This window comes from Cebidichthys violaceus, unplaced genomic scaffold (assembly GCF_023349555.1).
Source record: "Cebidichthys violaceus isolate CVI_PGR_0920_01 unplaced genomic scaffold, fCebVio1.0.p SCAF_2, whole genome shotgun sequence".
NCBI lineage: Eukaryota > Metazoa > Chordata > Actinopteri > Perciformes > Stichaeidae > Cebidichthys > Cebidichthys violaceus.
Window position 1 is genome coordinate 16,887,085 of NW_027176372.1, and position 27,804 is coordinate 16,914,888.

Here is a 27,804-nt window from a genome sequence, read left to right on the forward strand (position 1 = left end):
AAACCTCACTGCAAGGAAAAAGGTGCATTTTATCAAATTTTTTGGACTTTTGATATTTAAATAAGTTGATTACTCGGGAAAATAATCAGAACCATTTTAAGGTTTGTCAACTGGACCAGCCTCTAAAAATACTTTTCATGTGAAAGATCATAATTGCACTTTCACATGAACTAATAAAACCATGAGACATAACCCTCACGGTCTTGATCATCAGCTATGGCCCTGCATCTTACACTGAACCTGCACTTACAGCCCTCGTGATCCAGCAGCTGCTTCTCCATCTGCGTGGGATGAATTTCAGATGTGTTGCATACTGGAAACGGCGAGACACTTTCCTCGCACAAACCCTCCTGTGTTCATTCGACGTGTTTGGAGTCTGAGACACACGCACACACGGCAGCTATTCCCTGTCAGCATGTGTAACCGGAGACAACGGCAAAGCTGAGAACGTCAACACTCAGTCTAACTGTGCTGAGGCGTACGTCGTGTTTGAAAGTTAACTGGCTTAATGCTGACCACAGTTTGGAGTCTTTAGTTGAGGGATGAATGTGTTTGTAGTGAGTTTAAAAAGGACTGGTGGTGACAAATTACCTCGCAGATAACGAGCCTAAAAAAAACATCCAAAATGGAGCACATTGGTGTTACACAGCGAGTATGTGACAGTAAGTCTGTACATTTGGCCTTTGCTTTAACAAGAGAGCGGAGTTGAAATTACAAAACCGGACAGACTGGCTCTCCTTAATTAGACGTGTTTATCTACATGATACAGCAGTCCTTCCTCACCACAGTCATATCAATCACAAGTCACCAAATCTTGTCTAAGAAAAGATCTTTATTTATAAAAACAGTATTACCAGTTACAGACTTTACTGAAAAAGCAACTTCTCAGAGCCAAGGCAGGTATGAATCGTACATCATAATTTTACATGGATAGGCAACATTACAAATATACTATGTGTGGAGAGTAAAAAAAAAACAAAGATGATTGGTCTCTTTTGTCTTAAAAACAACCTAAAACTGAAACTAAACAAGTTGAACAAATTGCATAATGCGCTCTCCCACCTCTCCCATACTTACAATCCTGAAATAAAATACACACAAACCTGACAAAAGTGGAAAAAATATGGGAAAAAAAATGATTAAAACAAATGGAATCGTAGACAAAAAATGTGCTTTTCGTCCACCTCCCAAATTAAATTAAATATCAGTATCTCTCCCCAATCTGTCTGTTGAGTGTCCTCAGAGGGAAGACGTCTCCCATATTTAGCCATTTTCTTTTGTAAAACGACACATCAGGAATGCCAATATCAACATTATATTGTAAAAAAACAAAAAAACAAAAAACAGCAAGCAGTGATTATTTTAAACGATTTAAAGAGGAGATGATTATTCCAAAAAGACCCTCCTGAAGTGTTTGCTACTTTAATGAAGAATAAACCGCTGAGTAGGCTGTTTCTATAGTGTGAACCTTTCACAGTAGAGTAATTCTAAAGCAGAACGCCAACATGTTTTATTGGTTTAGTAGTGTTTAATGTTCCCAGCTTCACATTTCAGTGCTACGGTTGATGTGTTGTACTGGTCTCGTTGGCTAAAAGTCAAAACACAGCAACTCAAATTGTAAATTTTCTTTCTCTTGGGGGGGAAAATTAAGGTTTAAAATACAAAAAGAGGCAGTGGGTAGATAAAACAAAACAAAAGCTTTATCACAGGAGTAGGAGCACACCATGAAAACAGACATGAACGGATGAAATAAGCGACGTGTGGTCTTATGGGTCTGGTCCGTGCACACACACACAAAAACACACTCACTCCAAGGTCCATATTCATTTCTCTCTCTCTCTCACACACACACACACACACACACACACACACACACACACACACACACACACACACACACACACACACACACACACACACACACACACACACCTTGTCTACACCTGTGCTCATCCCAACCGAGAGAAAATAACTCTAGACAGGAAAATAACTCCTATATAAACATTCTCAATCTAAAACGTGTGTCCGTTGGCCCAAAGCCTCCCAACAATCCCAGTAAAGGGACGATTTAAATAAATGAGCCAAAACTAATGCAGTCATCCCATTTTCTTTTTATATACAGTATATACCCTACATAGAAGTCTACGTACAAATTCATCATCGGGACGCGGGTGTTGGCATGACGAGATTTACCGAAATGTTGACAATAGCAAGAAAAAATAAAAACAAGCAGGGCGACAACACCGGAATTAAATGATTGTCAACAAAGGTGATTGCCTTTGGAGGAGAGTTATAATTTAAAAACGGAATACATTTCTGTTGCTACAATTGAATGAAGTCGTAAAAAGTAAGTGTGTGTGTGTGTGCGCGTGTGTGTTGCATGAAATGGTTTGCCTGCAACACGGCCACTTTCTTTGGATGCCAACCCTCATCTTCTAATCCCATCTGTGTGGTGATAGAGAGAGAGAGAAAGAGGAGAGGGGGGGGGAGGGAGGGAGAGAGTCTGTGCATCTGGATCTTCTCTCCTCAGTAGCAGTGGTAGGGCAGGGACGGCCCAGTCTGGGTGATGCACACTATCAGTTTTTCTGGAGGATCAGAGTGAAATACGTCGATTAAAACAAGAGTCAAAGTGTGACCACAAGAAATATCTGATGTGGGCGACACAAAGACTATCTGGTATAAGTGCACAGTAGTGCCGTCACAATAAGCACATGTTCAATAACACCAATCTAAAACTAAGCATAGTTTAAATCCAGTATGGATTCTCAAACTACTATAGTTACTTAATAGACAATTGCAAAGACCTAATTCATTAAACCTGTATCTGTTATTGTGGCTCGTATGTTGTTGTAATACCCTGCAGAGCCACAGGAGCGCACTGAAACACAAATCTAGACCACTAGCAGCAGGTGACAGAAGATAGAGCAGCAGCTCCTACTTGGATCCTGGTCTTGAATGCAAAATTCAGTGGAGTCAAATATTTCACAACATGGCGTATCAAACAACACTACGTTCCTAAAGTGAGTCTACTCTGGCAGGTAAAAAGACAACTATATCGAGTGGAAATATCAAACAGGTGTTTTATTCTTGTAGTAATTATAGTGTTTTCATTTTACAATTAGCATTGGTATCAAAGTCAAAGTCCTGGTATTGTGACAACACTACTGCACAAACAAAAGCTTTTATTGAGGATTTAAATCTTAAATCATAAGCTTTAGGTTCATCTCTACACTGACACACTGCATGGACCACAATGCACCAGGAGCACCTTGCAGCATACTATACCAGCATGTACACGTCACATTGGGGCGTCTTATAGCTAAACACCAGTAGAGTGTTTCAGTACGCCATCATAGACGGAGACCAGGGTTCACTGACGGTCTGAGGTTGTAAAGATACAAAAAGGAACCGAGCTCATAGAGTCCATGCAGGACGAGAGGTGAGTTGGACATACCATGCTGTTACATGCAGAGGGGGTAGAGGGGAGGGGGGAGGGGCTAACCATCGTAGGAGTCCAACAGGGGCAAGGAGCCCTTCCTGCCCCCATACACCCCTCGCTGAGAGACCACCAGAGAAAGAGAGAAGAGGGAGAGGAAGTGAGTGTAAGAAAAGAAAAATGTCAGTAATTGTGAAGCTTTAAAAAAAGCTGCCAAAGGAAACGGGTTAAAGTCAGGAAATACTCGTATTGGAGCAGGAGATTAGGGGGTTAGTGTAGTTAGGTGAGCAATTCAACACGACGTGTGAATGAGCGGGGCAAAGAGTTAAAGTACCGGTAAAGTGTCTGTGGTGTCATCCAGAGTGTGTCTCCTCTCCCTCTGGTCCAGTGTCGAGTAGGCCTCTGAGGAAACAAGACGACAAGAATGAGAAAGAAAGAATACATCTCATCATCCTTCATCATGATGATGATGCGTCTTTATTAAAAGCAGTAATGATAAATGAACTAACCAGGGCCAAGGTCATTTAGTGGAATCATGTCTCTCTTCTCCCCTAAAATGAAGAAAAACAGAGTCACAAGTTAAACTTTCTATACTTCCTCTTTCTTGGTTTCCAAATGGAGTGTTTAAAAGCGGTCCAGTTGCTTCTTGCACACTGACCTCTGTCCAGCAGTGGCGTGGTGCTGTCCTCATAGGTGCCGTTGGCTCGGGTGCTCGGGCCGTTGGCGGTGCCGAGGTTCACCATGAAGTCAGTCTTCTTCCAGCCGTCTTTCTCGAGAGGCTTGCGCAGCTCTTTGTGGGCCCAGACGAGCTGCAGCACCTGGCCGGCCCCACGCACCTCACGCTCCGAGCGCTTGCTGTAGGATGCACAGACGTACGTCCACACGTTTACCAAAGGATTCGCTTTGGCCAGATATTTTTAACAGCCAGTTCACAAAGAGTCAGACGCTTCATTCCTCAACATCTAGGAGCTTTTTTTTTTTTTATGCATCTGAAACACGTACCCGTCCTTGTTGATGAGCACCAGCCTCTCGATGCCCTGAGAGGCTCGGAGGGTCTTTGCTGCCTCCACACTGTTGCCTAGCACCTCGGTGAGCGTGCTCAGTACAGACACCACCGTCTCCTCTGACAGAGCGCGCCCAGACTGGCTCTGGCCTCCAGGCAGGTTGGCCACAAGGTGAGGCACTGCATGCAAACCTGCAGGTGACCCGCATTGAAAAGTTGAGAAAATGCGAGTGACACAAATGGAAAACACCCCAAAATCAAAGTCTGAAAACCTGCACACACTTGAAATATTGTCTTTGGAATAACTGGAGTTATCAAGCAGAAGAGAAGTTAAGATATATTATTCGAGAGCATTTCAGATACACAGCACCCTTACCGAGCAGTTGGCAGTTGCGTCTGTCGATGGAGAGGTTCCTCAAGGCTCCGGACATTGCTCGAACCACGCGGTCATTGCCATGAGCCAGTAGCTCTGCCATCATGGGAAGGCCCTTCTCCAGGCGCACAGTGGCCCTGATATACCGCCCATACTGAAGGGCAAGCAGAGAGAGAGAGGGAGAAATGAACATCGGAACCATGGACCTTATCACAACTAACTAATCTGATCACAATTACTTTAATAGTAAATGTAATCCGATAACAGCAGAGATTCAGTTTATTGTTTAATAAGAAGTGGTACTAACGGTCCATCGGCCAGCACACAGGTTCTGGATGGCACCGGCAGCGGCCTCGAGCACCGAGGGGTTCTTGCTCTCTCGGAGCAGCGATGTGTAAACACGAACCACCTCTGGTTGAAACAACAGCTCGTAACCTGGCGCGCGAGCGCGCGCACACACACACACACACACACACACACACACACACACACACACACACACACACACACACACACACACACACACACACACACACACACACACACACACACACACACACACACACACACACACACACACACACACACACACACACACACACAGAGAGAGAGAGAGAGAGAGAGAGAGAGAGAGAGAGAGAGAGAGAGAGATTAAAGCACAAACTACCTACTGTTGTGTCCACTAGTTTGAACATAGATCATATTTTCAGTGTTAAAGGGGGAAGTATCAACATTTATAGTTGGTTCCCCATTCTTAGCTAAGATCGTATCTTTTTACAGGAGAATTAATGTTAATGTTTAGCAAATAAAGTTGACCAACAACCCTACATAAAATGTAAGCGCTGTCGGTATTCCCGGTGGGAACATTGCTAAACAAGACATGACGAGATTTAAGATCTTAAGATCAATTCATCTGATCAATTATAAATGATTTGAGGGAAAAGAGAGACATGCACACCTTTGGCGGGTGTTGTCCTTTTTGGAATGTCGACCTGATCTCCACTTCCATCATCGCCGTCCTTCTTTCCTGCAGCGAGAAATCAAATAAGAAAAAAAAGAACATGAAAGACTGAACTGAAGACATAACTGTGATTATGTGAAGCTGGTTGAGATGAGCAGGCAGTGATCCTCAGTCCTTTACTCTGGCACAGTATGTGAAATGAGACCATGCAACCAGTAGAACAAACACTGGACATGCAGTCGTTTGCGGGGCATCATGCTCATGAACTGAATGTGAATTTAATATTGGACATTCTTATTCTGTGTTAGTAAAAATGAGTAATGATAAGAGTGGTCAATACTTTCAAAAGTCCACAGACACCAAGATGAGAATCTTACCTTTTGAAAACCACTCATCTAAACATAGAGAGAAAGGACGAAATGAAGGAGGGTTGGAAGAAAGATGAGGGGGGATGGTGAGAGGAAGGAGGGAGGAGAGAGAAGAGGAAAAGGAGGGAAACATGTGTAGAGTGTGAAAAACAGCGACAGGTGCTTCCACCACCAACAAGCTCACAGCCACCAGCAGCTACCCACCGTTCAACATCTCATGGACACACAACTCTAAGCTGTGGGACACTGACCTTTTCCCTTTCGAGAGCCAAAGCAGCCACCCTTGGTGGCGGGGGCTGGCCCCTGGTTGATGGGCGTGGTCTCAGCGAAGCGCTCGCAGCCGGGGACTTCACGGTGAACGTGATAGGACAGATTCCTCAGGAGGCAGACACAGTTCTCCACCAACTGCAGGAAGAGAAGAAGAACGAGATGATCAAAGATGGAGGCAGAGGAAGAGAAGTTTTAAGATAAAATCCGTCATCTGACTTAAGTGAACAGGTACCTTATTATCCACATTTTTGTGGTTGATCTGTGATTGGACAATGTACATGAGTGAATCCACCAATCCCGTGCATTCCCTCAGCTTTCGCCTGGCCTCGCTGCGTTCTGAACTCACATTCCTGTTGAACAGAGGGAGAAGTTTAAGCACATAATTTTCCTCTAAAAATAGTGTCCCTTCCTCCTTCTTTGACTTTGTATGCTCTCAATCCATTGATCCCCTTGCATACCTAAGGCAGCCAGCAGTGTTGGTCAAGGCGGTCTCCCACTCCAGATGCCGTGGTTTGCAGCTCTCCTCTCCTCCGTTGCTCGCTTGCTCCCAGCCGGAGTGAGGAACGACCACCTCGTCAGCGAGGGCGTGCAGGGCGTGGTCCACAATCTCCATCTTGACCGAGTCGTGGGATGAGAGGTTCCACAAGGTGCCTGGGACGACAGAATAAATACTGTTACCATAACTGCAGATATAAGAGACAGTTTAACAACTACAAATTATCATATAAAGTAGATACCTGTGATGGTGTCAGTGAGGTCCTGGTCGTGGGTTTTTCTAAGTAACCTGGTCAGTGCGGGCACTCCATCGCAGTTCTTGATGGCGATCTTGTTGTCGTGGTCTCGCCCGTATGAAATGTTCTTTAGTGCTCCGCAGGCCGAGTGGTGCACCTCCTTGCTGGGGTGGTCCAGCATCGACACCAAGGATGGGATTCCCTTCAGGCGACGCACGTCCGACTTTACCTAGAAACACACAAAATGATAAAACTCATGTTAAGGATTTGCCAAATAGATACACATTTGTTACTTTTATAAACTCATTTGAATGCGACCATTGCTTCACCTTATCATTTTTGAATGTGAGATGTTGGAGGAATGCAGCAGCGTTGGTCTTGACGGGGTCCAGGCGGTAGTTCAACATGGCGATGACCTCTGGCAGCTCTGGCTGTCTCCATGAACCGGGAGGAGCCTTCCTCAGTGTGCTGTCCAGTGACGCCATGCTCCCCCTCTCCATCGTCATCGGAACGCCCCAGGCATAAGGGTCCACTCTTCCCACGTCACCATCCAAAGTGTCCTCACAGCTCCTGCATGTCGCAGAAGGAGATAAAAGAGAGAAACATTGGTTTAATTTGTTTGTTTGCTCGCATACATGAACGATATGACAACACAGCAATGTGTGCGTGTTATACCTGAGTCTCCGTCTGTCCATACCCCCGGGGCCGGCCCCTAAGCGCGGCATGGTGCCGTAGCCTCCAGGGTGCATTGGTGGAGGACCCATGCCATAGTCATCGTATCCCACACTGCGCTGGTCATCCTCCAGACCGTAGTGGCCAGGGCCGGGGCCGTACCGCACCTCCAGCGCTGAGCCCAAGGCCCTCATCCCCCGGCTCACCTGGGGCTGTGCTGCATACGGGTCAAGCTGCTGACGGCTGGGGGCACGGTAGCCAGAGTCCAGGGTCCGGTAGCCGTCAACTGGCCTGGGGGAGGGAAGAAGCGAATGAGAGGAGTTTTGATTTCAGAATGTATAAACAACACAATGAAATGTGCCATACAAGAAAACAGTCACAGCACTCTTCTATGGAGGGGAGTTGTACCTGTAGCGCTCGTCCATGTGCGAGCCTCTGCTCAGGCTAGTGTACGCCTCTGACGGTGGGCCCCCCCGGTAGTCATCATAACCCCCTACAGGAGCATAGTGGTAGTTCCTGGGCACTGTGGCTGTGGGGTAGTCTGCTGGTCCAGGCTGCCTGTAAGGACGGTCCAGTGTGGCGCTGTAGCCACCCATACCAGACACAGACAAGCCCCCGTCAATGGACATCGAGTCAGAGGGCAGGACTGTGCGCGAGATCGGTTTCTTCATCTGAAAGGGGAGAGCGATGATGCAACGAAATACGTTTATGGTAGAGGATAACCAAGTGGTGTCCTATTCTCAAACAGATCTTATTTTTTTCCATGTCTGATGAAATCACAGCGCATGCGTCATAGTTACTTACGCCATTGTCCGGCCGCCGTGTGGGTCCCTCGTCAGAAAAGACTGAGTGCACCTCCTGGGAGTCGTCCTCTGGTGTGTAGCTCTCATCTAGAATGCCGTGTGCTGGGTCCACCATCCTGTACTGTAGTGCAGAGGCACAGTTGCATTTAAAAATCACTGGCACTTACTGCTATAAATACAAGAAAAACAATCAAATTGACATGATAAACTATACAAACAAACATGTACCTGTGTGCCGTTTATGTAGGAGTCAGTCAGTTTCAGTCGTTCTATGTCTGCATCCCCTAAACGCCCGTTCTGAGATGAAAAAGACAGAAAACTGTGAGATATATAGTGTACACATTTTGAATATAACACAGTTTGGCTCAAACAACAAGTAAAAGTGAGGCTGAAGGCATGATTCCCAGTAGCCGGTGCCATCTACTTTCTTAAAACCTCCAGGATGATATTACTCCTGCATAAGCACATTCGCTGCTGACAAACTGTCCTGCATGTTTATGGTCTGTGAATCACTGCCAGACATGAGGGAGGACATTTTGGAGCGCAGCCACTCATCCTCACACCCCACTTCCTCCTGCTGTATTGTTACATAACCAATGACTGTCACAGTATATAACATTTTCTAGCTAACCCCGAGTAACACTCATGCAACATTAACTGCCTCAGTTATCAGCAATAGCCTCGAGTTGAATCACACGGGAATTCTGCTTAATTGGGATACTTTGGAAGTCTTTCCCAGTTCCTCATATCTTACTTTCAGTTTCAGTATTTCTTTGACTAACGGTTTGTGCATTTGTGTCAAATTGTCACCATAAGAGGCTCACGATGCAGTGCACACCGCCTCATGCAGAATACACTGCATGTAGATTGATGCGCGTAGTGCATAACAAAAGCCAACAAGCGTGAGTTTCGCGTCATAACTTTTTGCAGCATGCGGTTAGCAACACGTGTTGAGGTTGTTGATTGGTGTTAAAGTCAGTCAAAGTATGGGGAGTCATACGGCACTTTAGATTATGTGCATGGAGAGGCAGAGCTACTGTTGGAAAGGAATGGGAAGTGGAAGTGTACTTTTTCAACGAGAAGGGCTCACTTCCTCTACAGCTGGTTCTTCCTATAATGCCACCTCATTTACCAACAACTCTGTCATGGTTTCAGAGAAATGCGCAGACTGTGAGGCGGACAAAGCGTGAGTATCTTCACCAGCAGTTATATCTTTTTAAAACATGCATAGTTAGCACAAGGTCAAAAACACAGATTATTGATTTCTTAGCCTTCGTCCTCCAGCTGCCACACACTAAATCACGTTAAGTCGCATCCAAGGATTCAACGAGACAAAACACAAGATAGCCAATGTCAGTAAGCCCTTAATGAAAGTAAAAGATTTCAAACTATTCTACTCAGTCAGCATACAATGCCAAGGGCTGGAAATTGTGCTTTAATGTCAACTCATGAATACAACACTGATAATGGGTTTGCTTTAATTGCACTCCGAAGTCTATAGGCACCTAATGGAAGTTTACTGGTCTCCGCTTGTCAAGTCTTTTGGTAGAGACAACAGAATACGACAAGAAGGCAACAATAAAACCTCGTCGAGGAAATAACTCAACTCTAAACAAAAAAAAATTAAAAATACAAAACAGATCTATGTAATGATATAATAAATTGAGAAATGTCTGTTTTTAGTTCTCCCAGCAGAATAAATACCTTGCAGATCAAAGCAAATGGGCTTTAAGGCAGAAACCAAACACAGAACAGTGATATTTTAAAAACAATTTCATAGAAGAGCTTGCAATATCATGGAATGTCAACACACAAAAAGATGAAAGCTCTTGATAAAGGATTTAAATGAAAATAAAAAGAATATTTTTTGGACGAAGGACTATGCGACACATGCATGACAGATGCCGGACAGATGACTGGCCTTGATAACACGAGTCACGACATGCTGGAACAGAGAGGAGGATGACTGAGATTCCACAGTTGGGGCCACTGAAAGGTGTGCGTTTGTGTCAAGAGTGTATCCGGTGAGCGATAGTGAAGGCATGCAGACAATGTTTGATGACCATCTCAGGCATGTTGAAATAGTGGAACTATGTGCAGGAAAGAGCTGTGTTGGCGGACGATGGCTGAAAGACTTCAGCAACACAGAGTCGATGAAGAAAAGACGTTCAGTGACACGAGCAAACACACACCAACCGGCCGAGCGTGGTGGAGAGGATGCAGGCGGAGGAAGGGATGAATGATGGAGGGAGGGAGAAAACTTTCAGGCTTGGATGAAAGTAAAATGGTGATCCATAGATTGGATGTTAAGTGAAAGATGGGGGGGGGGGGGGGGGCGCGGGGGTTTATTGGGGAGCGTTACCTGTGTGTGAGGGAGGAGGTGACCCAGGGCAGAGGGGCTGGTGGCGGGGAGGCCGACTCTCCTCCTCTCCTCCTCCAGTGCCCTGGTCAGCTGTTCAAACTGCACCTCCTGCTCCCTGACAGACTCCAGCAGAGCGGCTGCGCTCTCACGCTGCTCCATACACACTACACGGCCCCAAGGGGAGAGAGGGGGGCGTTACAAACATCCACACACACATCCACACATCCACACATCCACACATCCACACAGCCACACACACACACACACACACACACACACACACACACACACACACACACACACACACACACACACACACACACACACACACACACACACACACACACACACACACACACACACACACACACACCTCTCTCAATACAAAGTATTGCAAAAAATCCAGCAGATGCAGGATTTTTTGGAGGCTGATATTAAGTGGGAGGAGTTTTTTCACAACATCTGCTTTGTTTGGTGACTAAGGTCGAGATGCCTACTTGGACTCGGCCCTGTGCGGATTGCACAATACTTCCTATGAACTCAATGATGAATATACAGCGGTCACATCTGTAAAGACATGTTGAGATCACTCAACTGTAAGATCGTCCCAGGGTGGCACCATGTGAAAAGAAAATACAGCAGAATAATAAACTAAAGCCTAATTCACATGACGCATGATTCTGTACATTTCGGATTGGCAAACGCTGCCGGAGGAGGCGGTGATGATGGAGGGAAGGGAGTCTTTAAAACCCTGGTTATTGCATTGATCATTAATATTGCAACATATTGATCATCATAATATGAAGATAGCTATTGTAACGTTACATTGGTCAATATCACCATCCCCTGCATGCAGATCAATAAAGTTATTGCCACTTGAGGCACGCATGGAGGAGTCCTCGGGGCTTTTCACCTCCTCAGACTCCACAACAGGAAATACTTTTTTAAATACAAACGGTGGACTAAACAAGATTTTTGGATAAATCCTCTGCAGTGTGGAGACCTGGCAAAGCAAAACAGAATTGGTGTATTGCCAGAGCACAACAATAATACTTCCTTTTTTTAACCTTTAAGAAAATGTGGGGCACCTTGCATGTTGAAGTGTTCAAAGTCATGGGGGAAATGTAGGTGGATTTACCAATTTATGGTGATACACATATCTACAGTGTACACTAAACAAACAGAGGATGAGGCCTGTTTCACATGAAGAGAAGCATCCTTTACACTTTGTGGAGAAAGCTTAAGATCACAACATCCGATCCAAGGTAGCATACTTGTCTTTACAATTGAAGCACAGACACACTCTCGAAGGTAATTTCAGAAAAAATCAGAAATACACACCTTCCCCTGTGGGCGTTGTTTGGTAGTAGATGTGAAAGATCACGCCACGGTCAGAGGTTGAGCTCTAGTTGCTCATGGGAAGAAGGTCACCGAACCACCGAGCCCAGAAAGAGGGAGGAATGGACTGCAGAGAGAGAAAGACAGAGAGGAGGAGGGAGGAGAGTAAATAAGGAGAAAGAGGGAGAAATGTTTTGGTGAAGAACGAAGGCACCTTGATTTGAAAAACAGCAACATGGTGAGAATACCGTACAAGTGTGTGAATGGGATTGTGTTTGCTCTGTGAGCAGAAAAAAGCACAGCGAGAGACAGAGTCATACAGTAGCTTCAGCCTTTAGACACACCCTGTATTTACTCAACGTTTGGCCTGCATACACTGGGAAGTGACTGACCAACATGCAGCTCTTTCTGGGCCAGAGAACATCATCCGTCAGCATAAAGAAAAAAGGGGTTTAAGAGATAGTAACATTCTTCAAGAACCACATCTCTACTAAACTCATTATTTTCTTCCATTTCTTAATCTTGCCTTTTAAGTTTTTTCTTCCAGCCTTTCCTCTCTAATCAATCTTCATCTACCTCAACTCTGTCAGTTCTCTACTCTTGTTCGCTCAACTATACTGGCTTCTTTCCCTCCCCCTACGTCTCTTTGTTATCTTGGCTGTGCTCTGAGAGAAAGACATTGTTATAGCAGAGCCAAACAAGTGTAGAATCAGATCCTCTTATCCGTTGATACAGACTCTACTGCAGCAACCCGGCTCCCCACCAGCCCTGCTTTGAAAGGTGAATAAACACAGGCATTGTCTCACACACACACACACACCTGCAAGACCGGTTGGACAAGGCAGAGGAGGGGCGACCAAATTTGAGTCTCTCAATGCCTGTCTGTCCTACCAACATGCACAGACACACTCCTCTGACGATCTGGCGGGAAATTCCACAGAGATTTGGGCAACAAACAGGGACCTGCATTTACATTTCAGGCAGCAGGTGTTTTGTGTGAACGACAGGTAGAGCCTTAACAAGCACAAGTGTAATGAGATCAAGTGGAGAGATGGTGGTGAATGACGAACAGTTTCACCTGCATTAGATTGTCTCTTTCTTTTTTTCTTGTTTGCACAGACATTTGATCTTTTCGCCTATTACGACACCCTTTGACTGTTAAAATGAAACCTGAAGAGGTTGAATCTGTTCCGGTGCATCTGTTAAATGAATGACTAACATCTAACACACAGTCCCACGCACGTAAACGACTTGCTGCATGAAAGAAACCCAGCTTGGGGTGTTCCCAGTGTGGGAAAAAAGGGAGGAAAGTGGGATGGCCTGATGAGAAAACGAGGAGTGGCTGAAATCTATTTCACAAGACAAAGGAATTACTCTGAACCAAAACCAGGATTTGTATTCGCAGTAAAAAGCTGATGACGGGATGAAATGATCTCTCTCTCTCTCACACACACACACACACACACACACACACACACACACACACACACACACACACACACACACACACACACACACACACACACACACACACACACACACACACACACACAGCTGTCCTGTACCACACATGCCTATATATGGTCATAGCCAGGACAGGGCTGATATTATCCACGAGACAGACGGGGACGAACAGAGTAAGAGCTGCCAACAAATAAAGCACAGCAAAAGACGGGCAGTGAAAAACGCAAACGAGGGCGTGGAGATAAGGAAAGGAATGTTAAATAAAAGATAGAAAGCTAATCTTGCATTCCTAGTATTGTCTCCTGCCAATTCAGCACAGCAGCCCACCCACTCATCTACTACAAAGCGACCTTAACAGGACACTGGCTAACAATCCTTTAGAGGTTTGTGTTTACCATACTGTCGCATAATTATAAGGCAGTTCACTGGCGGCAAAAACCCAAAACACAGAAGGACCAACTATTTATTTTAATGTCTTCTCATCTGGCGTCTTTCCATAATTTAAAGCCACATGTAAACACTGCCTCGCTCCTCATCTTATCTCAGACGCAAATACACATTTTTAACCATGCTAACCGCTATCGTATTTCACTAATGAGCGCAACTGTCATTCACGCCAGATATACTATCAACTGTGATTGATATTTCTTGGCAAGTGTACTTGCAAATGTAATTCTGTGTGTGCGCGTTTTAACCGCAGTCAAAGGAGGGAATTTGCAGCTGTCAGTCTGGGAGCTTGGTGTAACAATAAGTAGTTTGTGCAACGGAGAGCATGACTGCAGGTGTGAATATTATTGGACACATTTGTATGCATCTGGAGGGGGTCGAGTTAGCGGCGCTCTTTACCCCCTCCTGACTTCTGTTCTCCACCCGTATTACCCTTTCACAGCTGTTAGTTTTGGCCTTGAAAGTCACCGGTGAGTTTCGCTGAACAATGAAAACAATCACTGCTCTCCCATTGCCACTCCCCTCCCCTTTCCACTCTAACCCACTTCCTGAGAAACAGGATGTTATGAATTCGACATCAGAGATGAGTAGAGGGACGCGGCGGTTACTTACCACCAAAAAACATTTTCCTCAACAGAGCTGCTTGTACACAAAACCATGAGAGCCTATAGGATATACACTCTAATAAACAACCTACTGATGGTTGGAGGAAGTCTTTGAGGTGAAAACCCCCCATGGTCGATATGTTGAGCACACGACCACAAACCACTTCCCATTTTACTAATTTTGTTCTGCATCTACCGTTTTCTGTTCTGCTTTCATGGCCTTTCAGAAGCAATCTTTGTGAACCTGTGTGGCCTAATGGCTTTCTTTTAGTAAGTTATTACATTTTGATTCGTTCACATAGTTTAACTGCTGAATCCTCATATTTTTCCATTTTGATAACTGATTAATGATACAACTTATTTTTTCGAAGCACATATAGGGAATATATACCGGTTTCAACGTCTCAAATATGAATATTTCTTGTTTTTCTTACTTCTCTACCATAGTTCATTCATTATCTTTTGGTTTTTGACTGTTAATAAAAAAAAAACATCCCTGTGGGTTCTTGGAAATTGTGATTTTTCTCCATATTCTCACATTCAATCAGGAATATAATCTGCACAGTAATCGATAACAAAAAAAATGCATGGTTGCTGCCCTAGTTTTTTTTCCCCTTAAATGAAAAATGATCAAAATGTCAGTCAGTGCCTTGAGGTCAACAACATACACACAGCCCTCAAACATATGATCGAGCCCTGACACACCACAAGTCCCATATCACCATCTGATTCTGCAGCCATCAGTCAGCATGACTCACTCAACCCCGTCAGAAGACATCTGTGATCGTGTGCACATGTAGCCAACAGTGCAGCCTTTGTCCACTTAATGAAACTCTGGTTAATGAAATAAGCGCCGACACCTGCCACCAGCAGCCAAAACTACCACTGAAACAACACATTCACAGTCAAAAAAGCACATCTGTTTGTGCGTCTCAGGGTAACAGACACTGCAGTTATAGCTGATAAGTCATTGTGACGTCACATGCGTTGGTTTAAACTGAGCGTGGCTTGTAATGAGATTGAAGCTTTAGCCCACTAATCCACTTACCTCCCAACACATACACACATGATGTTAAAGTGCACGCACATACGTAGACACACACAACAGTTAGGCCCTTTGTGGATTAACCTGCACACCTCAAGAGAGCAGACACACTTGCAGTTGGCATTGGGAGCATGTATCAACAATCAAACAATGACTTCAAAGTAGTGAGGAAAGGCTCAGGGTGTTCACAGGCACAGGTGGTGTCATTAGTGGTGGCACCTGCAGCACATTAAACCACCTACATCCCTGACCCACTGGTACCTACATAGATACTGTATACACACACAATCCAGGACAGTCCTAAAGGCCACAGGGAAGGCACTTACCTACTCTGTAATATATGCCTGCATGGATCCAACGTATACAAGGGAAAAGCAAGTTTGTTTGTTCTCACTCAAGTCGACAGTTAAGCTGTCCCCACCCTGACATTTTCCTACCGCAACAAGTTCCCACAGGACCCACCCAACAGGTTCACAAGCGGACAAACTCAATTTCCCAGCGCGTGTGACAGACTACGACTGGAGGACCACCACCCTCAAATACACAAAACAGTCTCAACCTTTACATGTGTTGTCAAACAAGTTGCGAGGTTTACAGTTACCTTAAACCACACCAACGAAGTAGTAGGTAATCGAGGTGTGGACATCTACCCATCTGCCTATCCTTCTGCAGCCGCTAACAGTTCGCATCTCCCAGATCTAGCAACCCCCCCCAGTCTGTCGTCAATTGACTTGCTAATGTAGCATAGCAATCTAGGGCAGCGTTAGCTAAAACACAGAGGCAGTATCAATACGACGTGGGTATAAACTGACTCTCACGAACAGAGAGCAGTGGAGCATTGAGTAACTAGTGTGCTTGTGCTAACGCTACTGTCCACATAAATGACAATGTGTGAGATCAAATCAGCCCAGTTGCCCAGAATGTTCGCTCAGCACCCGCATGACCTGGTTTGTCTGTCTCGCTACGTTAGCATCACAATAACCCACATAACCGACCGAGAGCCAGGCTAGCGCTAGCATAGCAAACACAGATTAGCCGCACGTTAGCGTGTGTTTGGCTAAACGGCGTTTTAAGATAATTTAGACGGTATTATCGGGTTTAACCGTCGGTGTAACGAGCTTTTTTGAATAAAGTATACCAGTGTGCACGGTGAGCAACGGAACCGTGGGGTCGCGGTATGAACTTTTACCGTTAGCATTGTTAGCTAACGTTAGCCTATATCGATGATGTGACCACTCCTTGCCAACGCTGCAGTGCACCCAGTATCTGTGGAGAAAACCCCCCCGCGGCCGCTGCTTTATCCACCCTCTGGTAACATTTATGAATGAACGTACCTTGCTTGTTGAACGCCTGTCCCGACCCCTTCCAGACTATTCCGTTTATTTGGTGTTTTCTCCCCTCTTTTTCCCCTCCTTCCCTGGGTTCTGGGTCAAGCTCGTTAAAGACGAAGCGACATCACCGAGTTTTTTATCAAAGGAGGGCGGGATCAACAAGCAGGCCTTACCGTAAAGACGGCGCACTCAGAATTCCTTTTCTCATACAGGTGTTTGTCACAAGTTTCTAGACAGGTATTCAGTAGCTGGACTCGGAATAAGGATAAAACAGTACCCAGACTGACAGGGGCAAACCTACGATTATAAAATAGAAGGGGGATTTAAATTCTGCTGCAGTAGGAGAATAAATAGGCGTCCTCCCACAGCCTCCTCTCTCCTCCCATTCATTTCCGTATGTCGCCCCCTCTCCCTCAAATATACACACACTGATGTCATTTCATTGATTGCCCAAGAACAATGGCCTGAGAGGAAGCTGCATTTCTTGTGGAAGTACAACAGCATTCCACACCAACATGATAAAACTATTGGCACATAAAACCCCTCCCAGTGACCATCACATCCTCTGCATGTGCCTGATCAGTAAATAGATTGATGGAAAACCTCCTCTGCAATCACTTGACTCAAATGAATCATGCTTGACCGCCAAACTATTTGGGGATCTCTGCATGACTCTAACTCCAACTTAAGCATCAACATCATGTTTTCTCTTGATATTACAGTAATAATTGCACTTTTAGTACTATGTATTAGTGTTTGATAAAATTCCATCTTTTGTTTTTTAATCTTCGAGTGAAACCAAAGCCAAACAAGTAGGATGTCGATAAACAACACTAGTGTAGGTAGGGTGGAAAGAGGAACAATGCAAGGAATTTCCCCCAGTTTCCTTATGAGTTCCCCCACAGCCAGACAGTATGAGTAAACCTGAGTCACAATAATCACTGGAAACACAAACAATGCTGCGCCCTAGAGGTGTAAAATAATAAGTCACTCGTCAGACATTGAAAGCTGTTTTAAAAAAAATCTATATTTATTAATAATTGCATATCCAGGATACAAATCCACAGACATCCACACTAAAATGATTATTGCAATCAGTCTGAAACTATATGAGAAGTACAAAAAGAGTATAAGAGAGCTGCAACAGAGACAACAGTGGAGGTAGTTTGCTTTTAAAATGAAACGCACACTTACACATATTAATGAAATAAAACGGGTCAATGGCTCTCTCCTCAAAAGGCAGCTTACTATACAGAAAGCCAAACAATTTTAATTCCTAATAAGTTATAATGTTCAGATTGATAAATCAGTCAGAAATTGAGTCAGTGTATCTGGGATTTTTTTGTCAACTCTGTCATGTGAGAAACTTTTAAAACAGTTTAAAACACTTTTAGCATTCTTGTAACATTTGTACCAAATAATGCCAAAGGTTGGCAATATATATATCAGTAGAAATGTATTAACCATATCATAACTGGATTTTGCCAGACAGGTTATAAAATGATATCCCTTTAATATCTGCATTAGGCCAATGTGGGCACATCAATGAACAATATATGCCCGTGTATAAATCACAATATATACCAAAATCGTGAACACACTATAGATTTTATCCAGTGTCATTGTTGATTATTCTGTTAATTTAAGTGTTAAAATCTGCATGTGTTGCATGCTTATGCAACAACATGGTTGTGCACATGGTTTCCTCCTGCAACCATGGGAAAGATTCTCACGGTTACATGTGTTGTCAAATAACTCAAGATAGCAACTGTGAATGTTTCTAATAATGACTGTAATTCACACAGTACATGTTTACTTATCTAGCATTGAGCTACAGTTGTATAATATGGAAAGTTAGTCATGTTTTTGAGTGTGTATTTCATAAAAATTAAATTGAATATGTTCCTTGAATGATGAATAAGGCATACGTTTTTCTGCTTTTAAAGACAGTTTAAAAAAGGAGAGATGAAGGCATTTTAGTTTAGCAGGTTGTTTTCCTTGAATTAAAAAGTCTCTTCTCATTGAACAGAAATCAGACTGATGTTTGATTGATATTACTGAGAAGTGGTCAGGAGATATACATTTGGTGTATTTGTCAAGCACATTTGACCCACGCCAGGTTCTTGACAACTACACAAACACACATGAAACACATAGCACCCAAATACACACTGTGGCACACAAAGTGTAAAAGTAACATGCTGAAAAATGTTAAATTCCATGTTAATATCTTTGTGTACTTTCATGGTCAGAGCACTCCGTTAGTGTTGTGCGTGATCATGTGCCTGCGCAGATTGCTGGGGTTGTTGAAGCTGGCAGTGCACTGATTGCAGGTGTATGGCTTCTCTCCGGAGTGAGTCCGCAGGTGGATCTTCAGGCTGCCGTTCTGCGTGAAGCGCTTCCCGCACTGCGCACAAGCATACGGCTTCTCCCCGGTGTGAATGCGCATGTGGATGCTCAGCGTGGTCTTGTTGACGAACGACTTGCCGCAAAAGGTGCAAAGAACGGGCGACTCCCCGGTGTGACTCGCCCGGTGCACGATCAGGTCTTCGCGGCTGAGGAAGCGCTCGCCACAGAAGCTGCAGTCCAGGGATTTGCTGACGCCGTGAGGGAAGATGTTCTGCTGCTGCGAGAACTGGCTGACATGACTGGGGTGCCCCACTTGACCGTCAGCTCCTAGTATCTGCGTTTTCATTGCAGGACTCAATGTTGTTGAAGCCATTTGAGTGGAATGATTGCACTCCAGTTGGCTGTTTCTGTTATCCGGCATCCCTCTCGTTGGCGCTCTGTCGTTGGCACCAGTTGTGAAATTCAGGAGGCTGTCGTGGCTGACGCTGTGGTCCGGAGACAGAGAGGTAAACGCCTGGAGTTCAGAAGCAGTGAAGAGGGAGTCGCTCTCCTCCTGCAGAGGCCCTTCCCCTCGTCCGTGAACACTCAAGATTCTCAGCTCCTCATTATCGCCCGTCAGGCCGGACTCATTCGGAGTCCCTGTAGAAACGCCACCCTGCGTGCTGTGGTTTCCAAAGTCGTCCTGACCTAAAAAGACAAACCACAAAATGACTTTTTGAATCAGAGTTGGTTTATGAAACTAACTTCTCATTGTCAATGTAGACACTATACCTCTTGCATCTGTTGACTACTCACCTACAACTGGTCCACATCCTCCCACGTCGTCTTCATCTTTGATCAGGATGATATCTGGGCTCTCCACATCTGCACACTAACAAATAAGAATATTTACGCATGAGCAAAACAAGAAAAAAAAATTTAACAAAACTTTTAGTTACTGAAAGCGCTGTATTTTACCTCCACTTGAGTTTCAGAGGAGGAAGTCTTGCCCTCTGATTGTAGAGAGAGAGAAGCAGCTTCCTCAACAGGCTTTGAAGCCAATGGTGGCTTAATGACAACTAGAGGGAATAAAAGACCAACATCAAGAAGCTGAGTACAAACATCAATCTAACTAAACATGCTGCACATATGAGAACTGGACTCAATTCAACAATTTACAGAGTGAGAGCTTTAGAATTGGTCACATGGTGAAGCTATTGATAAGATCTTTCAATATGTTGAGCACTTCTCCACTGGGCCCCTGTGCAACAAGTATTCTTTCTTCAGCATGTATATTATTTGAGTTTTTGATGATTTAATGCCAACTCCAATTTTTTCATTAATTATAACATATCAAAAGGCAACAACTGTAAAGTCTCCAAAATATGATGAATAAGTTAGTTTATTAAAATTCTGAAACATCACAGTTTCCTAGAGTCCAAGGTGACCTCATTATAGTCATAATAACAATTAAAATACTTCAAAATAAATAATATCCTATCACCAATAACATATTTTAGATATATCGGACCAGTTATAACTTCTAAAACTTGCTAATTAGGTTTGGATCATTTGTCCAGCATTTTAACTTGCAATATATTAAGTTAGAGGTAGATATATTCATTAATTCACGAGGAATTTAATCAATATTGAATCGAAATCGTGCCTGTTCACAACTGAGTCAGTGATGTATCTGAAGAAGATAAACTAGTTTTAATCAAAATGTGCATGTAGACTTTCTACACTCTAGCCAAAATACAATCAACATTAGATACATCTATAATTAGCCTTTATAATGAACTAAAATTAAACTAACGTTAGTCGTAAATCAAACGTGAATTTACGACCTTCCGGGACACGAGAGCAAAGAACCATGTTGATGTTTGTGTCACGTGATGAAAACCATCAACCATTCATGTATTTCCCGTTTATTGACATAAAGCAACCCTTACCGCTCGTTTTAATTAGAATAAAACTAAATTGGTTGAAACTTTGCATTTGACAGGAGGAGCAGCGTTGCTCGTCACCCGAGTATGAAATTCTCTTTTAAAGTAGAAGTACTCGTTACCGTGTGTTTTAGCCCGTGGTTTGGGGGTATTCCCTCTGATCGGGGAGAAACGGCTCACCGGCCGGTTGTTCCTGGTCTGCAGCCGGAGGGAGAAGAGCTCGCTCCTCATTACCTTCATCCTCATCCTCAGGGCTTCGTTCTCCCTCAGGCTCTGCGTCAGATGCAGGCGGAGAGACGACGAGCCCTCCGAGAACAGCTGACTGATTTCCCCCACCGCCGCTTTCACCAGCACGTCCATTATGGACAAAAGCTGCGACTCCAGATTCTGACTGCTCGGCGGCATGTCTGTGGACATGTTTCACTTTGCTGCCGCCGAGAGTTATGTAGGGGGGTATAAAAAGAGCTCCACACAGTCGTTGGGTTAGCAAACAAAAGGGTCAACACAATGGCTTTTCCGGTAGCGTGACGCGCGTTACCGTAATCCATAGAAAGCAGAGGCAGTTTCAGTTCCTGTGTTTGGTTCATGTTTTTCTTGGTTATTCTGGAGCCTATCTGGTCAGAATTGTTTATGTATTAATATATAATAAATCCTCAACAGTTAACCTGGGCTCTGATAGCAACGAGCAATACAAAAATAATTATTTAAGACACACTCAATGATTTTGTGATGGTCTAATTGAGAGACGATAGAGTGAAACTACATGGAAAAAAAAGGCTTGTTTTTACTGATGTGTAAACTTTTATCTTTGTTTTATTAGAAACTATTATAGCTGGTAATCCACTGCTATTCATTTTAATGTTGGGGAAACTCTGCTCTTTATAGACCTCAGATCCTCCCTTGAACAACATACAACAGCAATAGCGTCATCACTGATAAAGAACAAAAACAGTATGCTCTAGTTATCGGCTCAAAATCACAATGGATTTTTATCCTTTGTATTGATTTTCAGGCAAACTGTCTCACACAGCTAACCATAACCTAATAAGTTTGATTCCTCATATACCTTCATTGTATTATACTTTAGACTTCTCTACAAAGTAATATAATTTGTGTACTACAAAATACAACTGTCTCTGGCAAAATTGTGAAAATTCAATCATCCATTATAATTGTTGTCATTCATTCCCACTCATATTGGCTGAGCATCACATCAACACAAAGATTGTCTGCACAAACAACTTTCTTATTCACAAGTTCATCATTTTTTAATTTTTTAGACTAAATTTATTATCTCAAAACAAACATATGCAAAAAAACAACAACACACAGCATAATACACTTTCAAAAATACAGCTAATTAACATCACATTGCCAGTAATCAATCCAACATCAAACTAAGACTTACTCATTGACGTACCACAACCATCAACCATCCTTTTGGTCTTTTCAGTCTTTCTGTTTGCAGTCAGTCTGTTTTCGAGGACTCTGTCTTGATTAACACTCCTCACTCTCACAGCTGTTCGGTGCATTGTCTTCCTCGCCAGCACCCGCTGTCTCTGTAATATCTCCCTGTTTCTCCTCTTGGCTCTCCATCGCCCCATGCTCAGCAGACTCACCCCTCTCCGGTGACACCTCCTCCTTCTCTTTCTCCTCTCCCCCATCGCAAGATTTGTTGTCTTTCTCCTCTCCCCCATCCCCAGATTTTTTGTCTTTCTCCTCCTTTTCTTTGTCCTTCCTCTCTTTCTCTATTTTAGAGAGGCTGTGGCAGAGGGACTGGACATATGTGAACACACACATGGGGTCCGGGTGTTTACCCATCATGATCATGTCCTCCACTTCCAGCAGAGGGCAGCAGTCAGCCAGAGACCTGAGGGGGGAGGACAGAGGAGAGGAAAGGAAAGGAGAGAACTGAGGTGAGACAAAGCAGTGACATACATACAAGTAACTACATACAGAGAGAAGGAGAGTCCTGACCTTCTCACTGACTTGGTTGTGGTCATTTTAAATTGGGGCAATGAGGCAACATACAATAACTGATTTTTTTGGCCAATTGCAGGCAGCAGAAACAAGTTATGAACAGAACATTGACTTATTGTCCCCTTTTAAGTTGAAATGGCGAACATGTTATCATTTCTATATATATATTCCATGAGTTATAAGCAACTTTATCATTCATTTGGAGTCATGTTTTTGTCCTGATGAGTGTGAACATTGTTAGAACAACAACTGCTTCTTTGTAATTGTTGTGCATACTGGATGAGAAAAAAGTGCTTGAAACGTCATCTGTCTTATTGTGTTGTTATTGTGTTAATGTTTCATGCTGCCTTGATGTAAAACAAATGTATTCTTGTGGAATGCTAAAGATCTGAACTGAGAAAAGAAATGAAGGGGAGGTAGTTAAATACTCCATACTCTGCAGTTTGGAAGGCCAGAGTGAAGTTTTTCTCCCTCTCCTTTGAACGTAGGGAGCTGTAGTCAAAAGCATCAGGAAAAAAACGATGGATCAGAGCACAGAACGCCAACCCGTCACACCAGGATGATGAGAAGTTTTCTATGTCGACACCCTAAAAGTTCAAAGAACAGGAAAATAGACAAACCAAGGATTATTGTGGTCAATCTGTGTTCTCAAAGGGGCGAGAAATCGTGAAATTTGGTGATGTAGATTGTGTGTTGAACTCACATCATAGTTGCGAGTCTTGCTGCGACACCACTGAAGCATCTTCTGTTTAATTGAAGATCCTGTCGCAGCAGCCGTAGATGACCTCTGAACTTTGAAGTTGCGGGGTGTCGGTGTCCTACAAATGTCACAATATCGCACAATTTCTACTGAAACCCTCATTTTCACATTTACTGTCACTGAGATATACTGGTATCGTACAATCACTTACTCTGGTGCTCCTTGCTGGAACTTGGCAATGATGTCTTGTTTAGCTGCTGCTCTCATAGAGCGTGCAGAGGGTCTTGGTCGGGAGACAGAAGAAGAGGGAGGACCACTCTTTCTTTTGGGCTTCCCTTGCTTTTCTACCTCTTTAATCTTTGCTTTGTCTTTCGTTTCTATGTCCACTTCCTCGACTTGTTTTTTCTTCTCTGCCTCTTTTGCTGCCTTTTCCTCCCTATCTCTTTCTGCTTCTTTCGCCTTTCCCTCTGTTTTACTCTTCTTTTTCTCTTTGTTTTTGTCTGTCATCTCCTTGCCATCTCTCTCAGTCTCGCAACTCTTGACCTCTTCCACCTGCCGACCTTTCTTCTCTCCCTCCCTCTCTCCCTCCCCATCTTTTTCTCCACTTGTCAGTTCAGGATCTTTCACATCAGCGTCAGTGGAGGCTTTGTCTTCTGAATTTCCAGCCTCTTCAGCGTCACCTTCAACATGCTCTGATGGAGGAGTCTGGGGCTTGTCTTTATCTCCAGCACTGACTTCCCCTTCTCCTTTCTGCTCTAGTACTGCATCCTCCTCCCCTTTCTCCCCCACTTTCATTACCCCCAGACCGTCCACTGTCTCCCCTGCTGGAGGTTCCCTCCCTGGGTCTTTACTCTCCTCCAGCTCTGGCTCATCAGTCTGGAGGACAAGCGGCATGAAAGAGAGTTTAGTTATAAATCCATCTGCAGATACTATCTGATAAAAGTTACACGTTACAATGCATGTTGGTGCATCTACACATATCTCTTGTGTGTAATATTTGTGGATTATCTTCAATACTTGTTTATTCTACGGGATGTGCCATTATAGGGTAGACAGACCATCCAGATTTGTAATTTGATGGTGTGATTGGTCGAATGGCAGACTAAAACATATGTTTATTTATTTTTCTTAGGTAGGATAATGTATCTTGATGTATCTGCCAATAAATATTTTAAACATTTTTCTTATCTGACCTGTACACTCATCAATGTGTCAAACGCGAATCATTTAAAATAAGCCTGACTGAGCCATGGGGGATGTAGCTGTAGCTCACACTAACATAAAATACCGTCACCTCACTTCACTCATTAGACATGTTTATTAGTCTGGGAGCTAATGAAGAGTATTAGTTTAAAAAAACTATTATTATAAATTAAAGGACATACATGAGGGGAAGCCGAACACATTCTGTTGTTTTATTGCTCCAGTTTCACTGCAGAGATACATTTAAGTCTCTGTTTCAAGAATTTAAAAAGTATGAAGAAGAGTTTTTAGTTAATCTGGTGACCGTCTTTTTGGAAATATTCCTAAGAGCATGACTTGTGTTTGAAAAACATTATTTAAGATGTTCTAAAATTAGTGTCCACACTTTCCTCTGGAGGTAACACAGGGTCCTCAAACTAGAAAGCCTGATGTAACGTGAGACCTGAAGCTCCACTCTGGGACTTGTTGAGTATCTCACTTGTGTGAACACAGCTGAGAACTTTCAGATGGAACATTTTCCTTTTGTATTTTGTTAAATCACACCTGAACCCTAAAATATAGGTCAACTTCATTCCAAAGAAAACTTTTAAAATCCACAACTAATCAATAAACAAAACCCTCTTGACTCATATGTTTGAATATAAAGTTGTTTCCTATGACATGAGTGCTGTTAATCAAAATGAGGAACAAAATGTGTGATACAATCAGTTGAGGGCAATACAATCTTTTTTGAAACTTCAACAAAATCTTTAGGGATTTCAGATCTCATCTAGACACAATGTGGAATGCAGAATCTTCATTTTAAGAGATGAATGTAATGATTTTTGAAATGTATAATCTGGTAAAATATCAGAGCAGGAAGAGTCACACCAGGTCAGACCTTGGACCGGTGACTCGTCAGAGGGAACAGGAAACTCCACTTTGCATAACTTGTGTGTCTCTGTGTGTTACGCTCTGCAGCCAGGAGTAAGAACAGGTGTAGCACAGCAACTTCAGCCAAAACCACGTCAACTGTCCAAACACAACACCTGCCATGGCCACAAATAAACCCACTGCCTTTTCCTGGTACTGATGGGGACACCGGTCATCGCTAGAAGTGTGAACACTTTAAAGCTGCAACTTAAAAGGAAAATACAAAAACCCACAGACCTGGTTGTTGTTGTTGGTGTCAGTCTGACTAGGGGTCTCTGTAGACCCAGATGTCTCCTGGCTGGGCAATTCCCCGTCCATGATGACAATAAATGTCTGTTTGTCCACTGGATCAAAGGTCAAATCAGACTTTCTTTTCAACCAATGCCCCAGGACTCTTAAACGATCACTTCTGTCTCCCCTAGAAAGTTCTCATTCAGTCGAAGGTGAATGCTCCTCACAGGAAGCCTGCTCAAAGTCTTCCCACTACTCTACTTTGCTTCCCTGTTCTTGTCTTCCTCTCTCCCCCTCTCTGTCAGCACTGCCCCTGTGTTTGGGATGTGTGTGTGTATGTTGGTTTGTGGATACCCGCCTTCACCCCCTTTCACCAGACACCCCCACCCTCTGCTTTGTGAAGATGCCTATGCCTCTTTATCTGACCTTTTGAGCAACACAAGGTCCCGAAATAGAGTCCCAGTGACATAGGCGCAGTCCAACGGGCCAGACAGCTGCGTCTGCTGTGGAAACCGTGGCTGTACACACACATATAATGCACACGTGGTGCTCATAGACACACAATCTGCCACTTCCATTTCACCCTTAATATGTATTGGTGATTTGTATATATACACCAAAATTGTCTTTTCCATATGTCTAAATCTTTCAATATGGACGAGGCATGGGTACAGCGATTTATGCCAGTTCTGAGGACAGGAGTCCACTGCACAAGCTGGTTTGTGTTCATAAGTGGATAAACTGGTTCACCATTCAACTGAGCTTTAACATCTTTTAATCCCTTTAGAAGTTCTCATGCGTTTAATGGGATTTTGAAAATGGCTGACCAATGCAATTGTTTGATTTTTTCAAATGCATTTATTTTGTATAACCAATACAGGAAAATGTATAGGTGCCATGATAGTGAAACAGAAAACAATGGTTGCTTCAATACATAAATATTGGGAATACTTATTACTAGGTGTTATAATACAGCTCAGTCGCCAGGAAAATGTTTTAGTATTGTACATTTTCATCCCTTTTTACTTGCAAATTATATCATAAAATGTTTACAAGACAGACATATAAACTATACATGGTTAAACAAGACTAGTCCAGATTTTCAACTTCCCGTCCTGTCCGAACAGTGCATCTACTCAATCAACACAAAACAGATGATTTTAAAAATAAATGTCTATCTTTATTCCCACTCTGTCTGTCATTATCATCTTCTTTCCCCCACATCCTTCTTCTCCTCCTCCCTTCTGTCTAAGTCTTGGGGGCTATAAATATGTCAACGCCTTCTTGTGTATCTG

General features: G+C 43.5%; 3 protein-coding genes across 8 annotated transcripts; all 3 read right to left on the bottom strand.

Annotated features, from left to right (window-relative positions):
* Positions 1–814: 814 nt before the first annotated feature.
* LOC137875508 (catenin delta-1-like) lies at positions 815–17,506 on the bottom strand. Of its 6 annotated transcripts, none has more exons than XM_068714828.1 (22): positions 17,383–17,506; positions 12,321–12,444; positions 10,980–11,143; positions 8,846–8,914; positions 8,619–8,738; positions 8,223–8,485; positions 7,818–8,105; positions 7,472–7,712; positions 7,149–7,371; positions 6,870–7,062; positions 6,644–6,761; positions 6,393–6,546; positions 6,151–6,168; positions 5,771–5,839; positions 5,120–5,247; positions 4,816–4,966; positions 4,439–4,631; positions 4,095–4,291; positions 3,946–3,987; positions 3,771–3,838; positions 3,455–3,557; positions 815–2,585 (listed from the first exon to the last, which is right to left on the bottom strand). In XM_068714828.1, the coding sequence occupies exons 3-21, from the start codon at positions 11,136–11,138 to the stop codon at positions 3,498–3,500; spliced, it is 2,754 nt and encodes a 917-aa protein (XP_068570929.1). In that variant the 5' UTR covers positions 11,139–11,143; positions 12,321–12,444; positions 17,383–17,506; the 3' UTR covers positions 815–2,585; positions 3,455–3,497. The 6 variants fall into 6 exon arrangements, with proteins under 6 accessions (XP_068570929.1, XP_068570928.1, XP_068570930.1 ...); XM_068714827.1 differs by lacking the exon at positions 17,383–17,506 and adding an exon at positions 17,213–17,365; XM_068714829.1 differs by lacking the exons at positions 6,151–6,168; positions 17,383–17,506 and adding an exon at positions 17,213–17,365.
* A 710-nt stretch (positions 17,507–18,216) lies between these two features.
* On the bottom strand, positions 18,217–22,240 carry LOC137875514 (uncharacterized). Its single transcript, XM_068714844.1, has 4 exons — positions 21,606–22,240; positions 20,516–20,616; positions 20,354–20,429; positions 18,217–20,245 (listed from the first exon to the last, which is right to left on the bottom strand). The coding sequence occupies exons 1-4, from the start codon at positions 21,898–21,900 to the stop codon at positions 19,458–19,460; spliced, it is 1,260 nt and encodes a 419-aa protein (XP_068570945.1). The 5' UTR covers positions 21,901–22,240; the 3' UTR covers positions 18,217–19,457.
* Positions 22,241–22,744: 504 nt separating this feature from the next.
* On the bottom strand, positions 22,745–26,825 carry smtnl1 (smoothelin-like 1). Its single transcript, XM_068714843.1, has 5 exons — positions 26,516–26,825; positions 24,375–25,039; positions 24,167–24,281; positions 23,899–24,050; positions 22,745–23,353 (listed from the first exon to the last, which is right to left on the bottom strand). Exons 1-5 carry the CDS (start codon positions 26,594–26,596, stop codon positions 22,981–22,983), a joined length of 1,386 nt encoding a protein of 461 aa, XP_068570944.1. The 5' UTR covers positions 26,597–26,825; the 3' UTR covers positions 22,745–22,980.
* Between the last annotated feature and the right edge of the window lie 979 nt (positions 26,826–27,804).